Here is a 12,715-nt window from a genome sequence, read left to right on the forward strand (position 1 = left end):
CATACACACCAATTGACTATGAATCCCATTTTCAGACTTTATATTTCTTCCTTTAGGAAACGTGAGACAGTTTCTATAACCTCAACAAATAATTTGGCAAATTCAGAAAAAAAAATAATAATAACAATAATTTGACAAACATTGTTTAGAGTCCCATTCAATGACCCATATTTCTTGTTGGAAAAAACATAAACTTGTTTGATAAATATTTTATTCTTTCTAATTTTGTTTGTAAATGATTGTATGATAAAAGCAAGTAAAATATTTAGAAATGTTAGATCAAGGGAAATTGTGGAGACTTGAAAGGACACTGGCAGACAGAGATTTGAAATAACTCCTTTTTAAGGATCAATTATAAAAACAAACCACATATACCCTAACGTTGAGTCTAAGAAATTTTTTTAATTGAAGAATAGCTGACTCCAAAAAAGAAGACTACAGCAGATAGATCTAGTGAATTAGAAGGAAAGTGCAAGACAACAGTTGACAAGATATATATATACATATGTATAACAAGAATTAAACGGCTTACCAAAGGGATGCTTCTCGTCTGATTTGAATATTTGAAGTAAAATCTTTGCCAACCTGAAGCAAAATAGAATTGAAGAGTGCTATTGTTGCTAGCTAAGCAGTTGGGAAATGTCTCTCTCTTTCTATCTTGGTGCTCGAAATCAAGTTGCTTGTTTTGTCACATGGTTTCGACCTGATTTTGGGTCTTTTGTGTAGCACTTTGGAAGTTGAATTGAGGTGTGGGTAACTATGGTTTCCCTAGTTGGATTTGGGACGTAATCAACAACTTTGTTCCTCCTTTGCCCCTTGAGTCGTGGGATTTATGATCTTCGACCTTTACTCGACACTTTCCCCACCAAATCTCCAAATAAATGGGTGTTATGTACTTTGGGCCACAGAAGCAAAAGCAAGGTTTGGAGCTGGAGACTGATCGTTGAAAGCTCCATTTAATTCCTTTCTCCAAACCCAAAAGTCCTCCCGAGTGAATAGATATCTGTCTGATGGGAGGCGGGACAACGGTGCCAATCCTACGATTTCTTCTTCCTTTAAGTTCATCCTATAGCCTAAATCCCAGCAAGCAGAAGAATTATTCCAAGCTTCTCGAACTGCATGTTTCCGATTTTTAATTTTTTTTTTAAATTCCCAAATGTGAAGATCACCAACTTCGATAGGGACTTTAACCTCTTTTCATTAAATGAGGTGGAAACCGCCTGTCTTTACCGTCGTGCCAAAGGAAATTTCTGAAACGACTGAGAATTTTTTCTCCACAACTTAGTTTTGTATTCCATATGCTGGAACTTCTTTATACCGAGCTTGATAGAGTAGAGTGGTGGCACTTCGAATTTGTGAGCACTTAACCTACTTCATACAATTGAAAGAAAAAGTAAAGACTTAAATCAAATCAAGTCATACAATTATTTGACACTACTTTGACTAAAAAACAAACAAGAGTTATCTCAATTTTATGGAAAGAAAAATAAGATAATATGACAGATTTGATCTTTAAATAAAGACAATAATCATGTGCTTCTTACAGAACCATTTTACATGGTTGTGAATAGTTAACCGAGCGATGCATATTTTCACATTTTATCAACAATTATATAATGACATATATGCGTATAGAGGTCAATTTCGTTAATAAACGAAACTATAATATGAGAAACGTCAGTCCCACGAGCTAGAGGATAAAACACCTCGTTCTGTCCTCCCAACAAAACTCTGTTCCACATATATTTTTAGAATTTAAACAGTTGCAAAGTCATGATAAAGACCCTCAAGGATTTATTTTCAAGATGGTTCAGTTTGAAGAATATTGTTAACGAAAGACATTATTTGTTTAAGGTTTGTCAAATGATGGTAAAGCTGTATGATATCATTTTATTGGAGTGAGACTACAATGAAATTTTTTTAATTATTAAAGGCATCTTACTCTCCACATACATTTCCATCTCAACGCCATCTGGTCAAGAAAACACTCTGCGTGATGGGTCTACACCTTCAAACTTCCGCCGTAAATTTCATTGACTGCCCCCTGATGATTTGAAATTCAATGAAAATGTGCATAAAAAAACTAAACATCTTTTGTAAATAGATAATAAAGATGGCATAGATACAAATTTTAGCCTGCTAAACTATGACAATCTTAAAAGAAAAGAAAAGGTCCAACAGGGCAATTCTATCAAAGGAATTGTATGTACAATTTGTGAGAGAAATCACAGGATACCATTGATTTAAAATTAAAACGTTTATATTATCTGAATTAGCATTTTAAGACAATAACCTGAAGGTATGGATCAATAATGTTGAAGACTTCCAAAAACAGCTGGGACTTCATTGCTAACCTGATGCAAAAAAAAGGATAACACAATGAAGCCTAGAACTAATGCATATTAGATTAGCGTGGTCATGCATAAAATTCCAGAAAAGAAAAATATGAAAGGTGGATGGTAAATATCGTAAAACCATATAGCAACGCAAGACCAGGCACACAATTTCAAGCCTACATCACCTTGTCATCTCAACCAATATACAAAATTACCTCTTAAGCAGACGAAAACAAACATAGGTCTCCTCGATGTCCAACTCTATCTTTAACTTAAAGTACTGCTTTAGAAGTTCACATAAGCCATAGATAGCACCATCCCAACCATCAGAATCTGCAGCTGAAGGATGCCAAGATTGAGATGAAGTCCTTAGCAAAATCTCATATAGATTTCCCGGTAATCCGGATTCTGTATAGATCTCTGCAAAAAGTTCTAATATCAAGCAATTGCTGGCTTTAAATTTATCAACCCATAGAGGTGGGTTCCCAGACCAAAGATCGTTTTCCATCAAAGGATCCACTGAGCCAGATGTATTCTCAACACCACTGCCTGATTCCCGCTGATCTTTGATTGCGTGTTCCAAAGAAAGCTCATTTCCCCTGTGAGCTGGGAGTTGCTTAAGTATGTCATCCCTCAGTGGTTCAGGTAACTCTTGTAATACTGATGGATCTACTTGACTTAGAGATGAAGGTAGTAAATCAATTCTATGAGATCCAGAGGTGCTAATAGGAGCCATCATAGTGTACAATCCTTCCCTAGAAATCTGTGCAGGTGGTGAACGATCAACAATATGCTGTGTTACATAGATTCAAAGACACCAAAGAGCACATAAATACATGAGTTTTTTTTTCAAAAAAAAGGACATAAATACATGAGTGAATCGAAGACTGGTGAGGTGGAAAAATAAAACACAGCTGTACTCTTCACTAACTACAAAGACATCAAGGGCATGCCTCTCTTCACAGTAGATTGTGAATTCAGATTAAAAATTCAAAAGTGAAGGAATAAACAAAAAGGAAAGTATAATCAACTTATACTGTAATTATTAGATACTGTTTGGATAGCACACCAAAAATATGAAAAATATTCCAAAGTCTCGATTAAATAATACCTTATTTTCGGACTGTACTTTGTTTCCTTGGATATCCGATAAAGTAAGTCCATCACCTTTATTTATTTAAAAGTAGAAAAGGGGGAAGAAAAAAAAACCAGCATCCTTGTCAGTTATAGAAACTGGGCAACAAAAATTATTTTTAAATTAGCATCGGTATCCAGATAAATTTTACCTCCTGATCCTTGAGACGGAACCCTTATAGAAGAAGAGAAAACTTCATTTTTGTCCCTGCTCTTAGATAGGAGATCAATTAGTTTCCCACCGTAAATTTCATTTAACTCTGAAAACAGTTCAGGAGGTAAGCTCCTTATAACTCCAATATCCAGATTGCAAAGAGGTGGAGGTGAAACCGGGTTCAAAGCTTCACTGTGGTGCCGGTTGTTCTCCATCTGAATCAGATGGCTTATAGGATCAGCAGATAACTGATCTAAAGTTCCAGAGTTACTCTGTTTCTCATTATCTGTAAAGAGTAAGAATATGATGCTTCAACTTTAAACCAAGAAAAAACACATGAGAACTAAGGTACTCAGACTATATTCATACACATGAGCGTACGTCCATACATGGAACCCTGTGGAGACACTACCAGAGCAAGTAAAGATGACAAATTAGAAAAGCAAGGAACAATAATTGTTTGTGATAAAATTTACGTAACTAAGAACTTGGTAAGAAATGAACATGAAAGTATAGAGAAACCTATGCCTCACAACTTGACAACAAGATTTCTGTCATCATCGATTAGGTTTGAACTGTTCACAAGGTACGCATATACAAATCTTATGACTAGAAGAGCTACTTAACCACATTCTCTCTCATCAAATCAGATAGTTTAGCTATCACTATTGTATCAATATAACACAGGAGGAAAAAGAAAAGAAAAATACATCTGTTGAGTTGAGCTAGCATGATGTACTTTTCTTTCCTTTTTTTCCTTATTGTTACAGCTTACAATCCTAATAGTCGCAATAAATTAAAATTATTGATTCAATGGAAAAGAAAATTATTGATTCAATGGAAAAGAACGGCAGCACATCAATCATAAAAGGAAAAGGAGAAGAAATAAAGACCACTGGCGAATGAAATCCCATACCTATATTAGCCACTTCCTTTACCGAAGGACCAATGACATTTTCTACATTTGTAGTTGCAGATGAACTGAGCCATGAATCCAAAGAATTTCTTTTCGTCCCTTTAGAAGAAAACACACACATGAAACCGACTTCACCAAAAAAAACATGCCAAAGGGTGACAGACCAAAAATAATCCACCTATTATTTAATTAATAGTTGATTAGTTCTCTTTTAAATATAAAATCATATTTCCTTTTAGAGACGAGCTGATCGAATATTAGATTCTAGAAGGATATATAATAAGATATCAGTAGCCCCTCACTATTTCTACCTAGAAATTACAGCTTCGTGAAGGAGTGTTTGAATGAAGATGTTAAAATGGATCGCACGTTTCAAAGCCACTTCATGATAATCTAATAAATGGAACTGAAGAAAACTTCCCTATATTACTTGGAGTATTTTTCAGTATACTATATTCCTGTTCAACAAGTTATCAATATTCAATAGAATTTGAATTTCTAATTGAATTTTCTGGCTTCTAGAATATCATTCATTCAAACAAAGTAACCAAACATTATCCTCCACTGTACATTTACACATCCCTAATAGATCTTAATAATGTTGACTATTTACAAGGGACGCGGCATGTTCTTGATCTCAACTTGAAGGATTATTCTTCCTTTTCCTCACAAAACCAATGTCGACCATTGAAGGACAGCTCTCCTAAAGCACTCTTTTTCAATATTCCTTGCTAAAATAGTATCTGATTAGCTCACTGCAAACGTTTTCATACAGAAAAACTTACCTTGCCTAGAGATATCCACATTTTGAAGTTTCGAAACTTGTAAGCCAATACCTCGAATTTCTTTGACATCTACATGCACCAAGAAGGACATCGTAGAAGATTTTAGAGAAAAGAACATGTATTTAACTCAATTTGAAAGATACGTCTTTTAGTCTAGAAGTAGGAAAAAGTAAAATGTATTAAAAATATATAGGGAAAGAAACCATAGTACTATTTCTTTCTAAAAAATTGCTGATTGGCAAGAGCTTAAGCTAACAGGTGATGGTAAATTTAATATCATATCATTTAACACCCCTCCCTTTGTAGGTTGGAAATAGGTAGAATACCCAACAAGTGAAAATCAATTTTAATTGGAGTGAAAATAACATTGTACAGTTTGAAAACAAGACTTCTTAGGTCACCAGCTCTGATAGCATCTTAAATCGTCGATTGACCCAAAAACTTAAGTCGATGGGTAAAGACAAATTTAATATCGTATCACATGAGGTTCAGAATGGACAATAGGAATGTTAACATTAACTGAAAAATCATAATTAAGCCAAGTTTAGGATTACCTATGACAAAAAACCCAAAAAGTTGCTTTACTATTCTTTGAAGAATTTCCAGATCATCAGTGGCAACAGGAACCTAGAACACCAAAACCTTAAAAATTTCAACACTAAAGATTGCACAAATAATAAATAAGCATTCTACAAATTCATGAACATAGTAGAACTTAGTCCATTAATAACAAAAAATGGGAGGCATTTGTCAGAACCTATACCGTTAATGAATGGCTCAAGTTTTCACAATCTCCACAGCCCATATACTTTGTGGGTTCATCAGCATTTTTTCTCCGTTTTTTTATCTAAATCAATACATCACACAAAAAAAAATGCTAATAACACTTGCACATAAATCACATTCATATCTAGAAGGAACAATAACTCAACAATGTTTGTTACTGTATAAAAGAAGGAGAGTGTACCTTGAGGGTAAAGGTGCGTCCCTGCACTCCACATCCATTCAACCGTAATGAAACCTCCTTACAGAGGTTCAAGAGAAAGCATTGACACTGTAATAGCTAAAATATTAGTTCTTAATTCACTCATATAGTCATGTATTTTTTCATCTTAAATGGGTAAACACGCAACCATTTATGTTACCCACATCTTTGAAGTCCTTGAACCTAACACCCCAATTCACTTCAGCTCCTATGGATTTGCTTTCCTGAACCATCACAGGGTAAAAATAGAAGAATCTGAGAAAATGTAAGAAAATCTAGACAACAAAACTAGGTTACTTTTGCAAAGCAAATATTATTTGGAAAATATTCAGGTAGTGGCATCGATCTACTCCATCCACCGTACCTTTTGTTGATGACTGAGATACTGGGGTGCGCCCCCTGCATTATATTGCTAGCTGGCCTAAACTAAATTCCAAAGACTAAAGAGGATTTGCCAGTTCCCAAGATGACTCTCATAACAAGAGTTTCAAATTGTTGTATTAGTATTTAACCAGAATCTTGAACCCAAAGCCCAGAAGAGAATCCCCCAAACTCCCTGATGCAGTAGTCCATCCACATACCGGACAAAATTATGCATCTTCTATCATGATTTAATTAAAAAGACTTCTTTGATGTTTTCAATAGTTCCAGAGGAAGTACCATTTATAGGCACAAATAGAACTATTGAAATAACAATAGTAATACTACACCAAAAGACTAATAAAATCCTATCTATACACGACATATAATTTTGCTTTGTCTACCCTTTATTTTCTACAAGTGAAACACTACGGTAGTTATCAAGCCTTGCTCATAGAGAAGAGTGAACAAATTTGAGTGGCATTAGTATATCCAGTACTTGTTCTGTATAATCTAATGCAGTAATATATTTAGTATTGTATATTAACAAAAGAGATTAAAAACAAAAACGAGAGAAAAATGGAATACAATTCTGCAAAAGACCACATGAAAGTTAATGAAAAAGTATATTGCTTATTATCTCTTTGCCAAACCTGGATCAACCCAACTGCACGATTGTCCACCCCTCGACTATAGTTCCATAACATTTCCCCCGTTTTTAATCCAAAGTCTTTTTGAAGAGAGTCCTGGACATGTCAAGAGTAAATCAAGCAATCATTTCAGATAACTTAGTTTGAGAACAACAAACTCAGAAAAATAACTTAGTGATAGCCATAGGCTCATAGCACAGCCACAACCAAACTCTCTACTATGTATATATGGACCTCTAAAGGCAACCCTAACAGCTAATCAGTACACCAACAATAGAAAAAAATTCCAAAAGAAAATTAATATAACTTGTAGCATTAGCTGAGGTCAGGCCACAAAATAAACAAGACAAGGAAAGACAACAATGATCTTGTTAGGATACCACCTAACAAGAGGACTCAAGAACAAGAACAAACAAAGAACACTAAAAGGAACACTAAAGATAGATTTAATGGGCAATTCGATGTTAATATTCTTGCTTGATGTTAATGTATTTGTTCTTTGCTAAACTATTTAAGTTTTTCATTTGCTAAACACTAAAAACAGAACACGCACCGTATATGATTTTTATTGATGTAGCTGTTTTCGTGGAAATATCACTTTTCTTTTCATCCTTTTCCTTGTCTCTTGAGTCTTGACAAATTATTTGTATGACACGTGTTTAAGGGTTTTGTAATAAATGGCACACCATCTTAAAAATTGCAACTCAAATAATTATATATATATATATATATATATATGTCTCAATTTCTAGGCATCAAGTAAACCTATAGTGACCAAACAAACGAGTACACCTTAGAGAGAACTATTGAGCCACCTTGGATAACATACGCAGCTGACTACAAGTCAAAACACTTCTTTTCTTCAGCTTCTCCTCTAAGGCATGCCCTATTCCAGGAAGGTCCTTGATAGGAAGCGGATTTAAATAATCATCAACCTAAAAAAATAAAATGAAATGAGTGAAAAGAACATCTTATACACATTCTTCTAGACAGTAAAGGAAGTGTTTGCTTGACTATACAAAGAAACAGATTTGTTTTGTTCTGTTCGCTCTATGATCTTTTATTTCTTTTCTCTGCTTGTTGTGGGAGCTTCTTTTTTGTAGTTTGTCCTTTATTGAGTTTCTACATTGTTTCTTTTTATACCATGCTCAGTTCTTTTTCACCCCTTTCAGAGTTTTATAATTGAGTTCCAGTCTCTTTCAATTTTTTTCATTGAAATTTTTGTCTCATGTTAAAAAGAACATATCTAAAATAATTCTTCCAAGTAAAAATTGAAAGCACAATCCCTTTCATCTTCAAAAGTGCACATAAATGATTGTAAGACAAAATACACGAAACATTCAAGACATCAAAGGAATAACCTAATGAGAATTGAAGCACAATGTTGTAATGCTAGGTGATTTAACAAAACAAAGGTTTAGGGCAAGAATTTCAGGAACCAACCTTCTCTAAAGGAATGTAACACTGACCATCCGGTTTTGCAGTTTTAGTGGCAAGGCGAGCCATTAGCATATTTGTAGCTATTCCAGCACTTGCAGTACATCCTGTTGTATCAAAGATTTCTTTTCTTATTTTTGAAGCCAATACCTCGGGATCTACATTGTTTGTGCCCGAGATATCCAAAAATGCTTCATCGCAACTTACAGCCTGCGCTTTACACAAGTAGCAACATTAATGAAGCAAATCACGTTTAATTACCTACAAGAAATGCTATCTGAAACAGACCTGCACTTTCTCACAATGCTTGTGCAATATATCATAGAACTGATCGGCTACCTGCATATTTCCCAACATGTCAAATGCCAATAAAACACCCTTGTATATGGCAGATACAAGTAGTAGAAGATGATTTAAAATTTCCATAAGCAAACTGATTGACAAATGGCAACCTGGTGATAGCACACCACTTACCCCCTCGTAGGACTTGAAGTCATATGGAAAAATAACAAGATGGGGACAAAGAGCTTTTGCATCTCTAACAAACATTCCTGCTTTGACTCCTAGATAGGTATGAGAAAAGAGAGAAGAATCAATTGATACTCTAGAAAAGCCTTGGATTTGAACCACAGTTTATAAATATAAAGAACTAGAAGACCAACCATAACTTCGAGCAGGGTAGTTTGCAGATGAAATTTCTGCAGTTCCTTTAGGATTATCTGAGTGGCATACAGCAACAGGCCTATCCTTAAATTTTGGAATGTTTCGAATAACCACTGAGACAAAAAAGCAGTCCTGAGGCAGCAGGATATTGGTATTACTTCACTTCAAAATGAATTAATGCATATATAATGATAAATAAAAAATGAGTCACAAGTTCAATCAAGGAATTCTTGTAAAGTAGCCGTCTAAAAAGAATAGTGACACTGACAACAAAAGCCAACGTGCAGATATTTGAAGGACCAATATTACTCAATGATTACCATGTCAACATGGATAATAGTGGCAGACTGATCGTGGGAAGAACCATTGATAGGAGAAGTCACAGAATTGGATCCATTAGCTAACCGTGGAAAACGCTTATAGTAACGATTTCTCCAAGTTCCAATGAAATGAAGCCTTGACTTCTGCAGATTGAAGAATCAAATTTGGTCTATGAAATGGCAAAAAGTGAAAAGTTACCAGGACTGTATGAAATAATAAAAACACTAGAAACAAGGTGCTAGAGTTTTTCTACTCCATCTGATTTTTCACTACTACTATAAATGTTAAGATTTAGAAGCTGTGGGTTAAAGTAAAGTAACTAAGACAAATGTCATGAATCAAAACACTCAGTTTGTAGGAAACAACTCTTGTATAACCTAAAGTACCTTGAAATAATTTTCCACAAAATCTGGATTCTCTAGTGTTGAATGCTGCAGCTTAGAAGACCCAGCCGCCATAGAACTTGATGATCCATCACTATTGGTGCTACCATTGTGTGTTGATGCAGACAAACCATGAAAACTAGATATATTTTCTTCACTGCTCTGACCCACATCATCAATTCCTGGTTCTTCACCTGCATAATTATATTTTTCACTGCTTGGTCCTTTCTGTACTTCTACATCAGCATCCTTCTGAGGGAGCATCTCAAAACTTCCACAAAATTGTGGTTTATATTCAATAGATACATCTACATCAGATATACTTGTATCCTTCAGTTTGGCAGCCTCTAAATCATCACTTGACGTCTCATTCAGTTTAGCATCTGCATTATATTGAAGATTCATTTCAGAGTCAGAATGCAACTCTGCTCTATATCCTACCGATTCATTCACTTCCGACAAAGTGGTATCCTTCAAATTCATGGCCACCGGGGACAGTGAATCTTCTGTTTCATATTTCTTTTCAGAAGTCAAGCAAATTTTGGGTTTCTCCACCGTTGGACCTTTTTTCATAGAAAAGAATTCTGATAATCTTGGTTGATTATTTACAAGCTGATCAAGTTGGTAAGGAACCCCTAGAAACAGAGAAATGAGATCCACATCAACTACCAGGGTAAAAAATCAGTCTGCATTCTCTTTGAGATCTCTTTGATCATTAGGACAAAGTTATACAGCAAAATTTGGTCCATGTCAGCTATTAGGTGCAAAATTTAATTTGAATCTCTCTTTGTGACATTTTTTGCCGGGGTGAGGGACAAAGGTCAAAGGAAATAGCTAGATATTGTTTGAGCGCTGACAAAAACCTAGTATTAAATAGTTCCTAAATGCATTCCTCAAGCAATTATCCACCAATTAAATTTACGTATCTACACGTAAAAGCAATGCATTAACTTACAGCTTAATAGCTTATTAGAAGCAACAGAATCCAAGATCCATGTGGGTTTTACAACTGGGAGTCCACGGCTGAATGACCTGAAAAATAACCAACAAAAGAAACTATCTTACTTTCACCAAAAACTAAGACTAGTGCGAGTTTTTTCGATGAAGATAAATTCTGAATCAAACCTGAGATTCTTTATTTTACTGTCCGGTAAATTACTGCAAATAATATGAGAAACACTACGTCTTGAAAAATAATTCTCAAATCTTCCACCGTACTTCAACATATAACCCCGCAATTCCTGAATTTAACTTGTAATCAGTAACAATTTTCCACAACACATTCTACAATATTGCCATTCAATTGAAAATAATAATAGATGTGGACAATCCTAAAACGGTGATAATTTGTAATCACGAGGATTCCTTCTCGAAGAATAGAGAAATTGCTAAAATTGCTGAAAAACTGGAAGAACAAGTGTAAAATAGTAAATTCCAATTCATACTTTTCAGTAGCTTTACTTTATATTCACAGCTCAACTGAAAATTCTTAGTTAGCCTACCTGACTGGAAGGAATCGTGAAACCGTCAACAAAGATAGACACACCCTGAAATATTTGATTTCCTGAGTTCACACCACTATGTGAAGCACTTGAAGCATCAAGATTAAACTGATTGTGCAGTTTCCTGTTCTTTTCTACCATATAACTGCGTTCAGATCAAAGTAGGTGAGGGAGAAATTTCAATAAGGACACCACATAATTCAATTATAAACTGAGAAGCTAATCCTTTGATAACGCCCCTTCAAGACTCAGAAAATCACTTAAATTCATGTAGAATTAAGAAGCTGAAGTTACTGGAAAAAACGGTAATTCAACTAACCAGACTTTCTTCCCAAGTGCAAAGGTGAAATTCAAATTACCGCCATTTAACATATGAAAAAGAAGAGAAGAAAAAAAAAAACCTTCCAAAATCTGAAAAGGGAGATTTGCGAGAGGATGAAATGGAATTGGCTCCCCATGCGACACCTAGGGTTTTCTGGTTGCTCCGTTTCCTCTTGTTGCCACCACCACCGGAAGGGTTCGACGGAGATGAATTGTCACGAATTCGCTTGGATTTCTGGGCGGAGGAATTAGCCGAACGAGACGAATCAGAATTCATGTTTCCTGAGGGGCGCGAAGAGTGTCGAGGAAGGAAGTGTGAGTTATGCTACGTAGCATTTAAAATGAGGCGGCAAATTGAATGTGGATATGTACCCTTTTATGGTATGGTGAGTGTAATCTTTAATACACATTTCCTAAAGTTTTTAGTACTCAAGAAAGTAAGGTTATTGCAAGGCTTAATACCCTTTGATGGGGGTTCTCACTTTTCTAGTAAACCATTTGGAACTGTGTTGTGATAAATACTAAAAACTGATACTCTTCTCCACATAATTGGAGCTTGTTATATGATTTTATACGTTAATTATGGTATGGTATCGAGGAGTTTGAAACCAAGATCGAGACTAAAACATAATATATTAAAAATAAGATAATTATGTGCTTTTAATAGGATCGAACTTGTTATAGTTTGTTTTTTTTCTTTCATTCTGATCACTAATGTGGCAAAAGTTTTACAATAGAATTTTGAGTCTTTTTTAATATCTTAGTTCT

At 34.9% G+C, this 12,715-nt stretch overlaps 1 protein-coding gene across 4 annotated transcripts; it reads right to left on the reverse strand.

Moving 5' to 3' along the window:
- Positions 1 to 320: 320 nt before the first annotated feature.
- Positions 321 to 12,376, reverse strand: LOC101214381 (DNA repair protein REV1). Of its 4 annotated transcripts, none has more exons than XM_031888611.1 (24): positions 12,028 to 12,373; positions 11,627 to 11,771; positions 11,250 to 11,365; positions 11,080 to 11,156; positions 10,128 to 10,759; positions 9,741 to 9,884; positions 9,420 to 9,552; positions 9,232 to 9,320; positions 9,046 to 9,096; positions 8,764 to 8,967; positions 8,136 to 8,255; positions 7,324 to 7,416; positions 6,475 to 6,534; positions 6,293 to 6,379; positions 6,089 to 6,172; positions 5,880 to 5,952; positions 5,326 to 5,394; positions 4,541 to 4,639; positions 3,623 to 3,910; positions 3,448 to 3,503; positions 2,552 to 3,099; positions 2,294 to 2,354; positions 1,954 to 2,044; positions 321 to 1,368 (listed from the first exon to the last, which is right to left on the reverse strand). In XM_031888611.1, the coding sequence occupies exons 1-23, from the start codon at positions 12,222 to 12,224 to the stop codon at positions 2,003 to 2,005; spliced, it is 3,468 nt and encodes a 1,155-aa protein (XP_031744471.1). In that variant the 5' UTR covers positions 12,225 to 12,373; the 3' UTR covers positions 321 to 1,368; positions 1,954 to 2,002. The 4 variants fall into 4 exon arrangements, with proteins under 4 accessions (XP_031744471.1, XP_011658886.1, XP_011658885.1 ...); XM_011660584.2 differs by having other exon boundaries at positions 2,552 to 3,129; positions 12,028 to 12,372; XM_011660583.2 differs by having other exon boundaries at positions 321 to 1,371; positions 2,552 to 3,129; positions 12,028 to 12,372.
- Positions 12,377 to 12,715: the final 339 nt, after the last annotated feature.

Source organism: Cucumis sativus, chromosome 7 (genome assembly GCF_000004075.3).
Source record: "Cucumis sativus cultivar 9930 chromosome 7, Cucumber_9930_V3, whole genome shotgun sequence".
NCBI classification, from domain to species: Eukaryota; Viridiplantae; Streptophyta; class Magnoliopsida; order Cucurbitales; family Cucurbitaceae; genus Cucumis; species Cucumis sativus.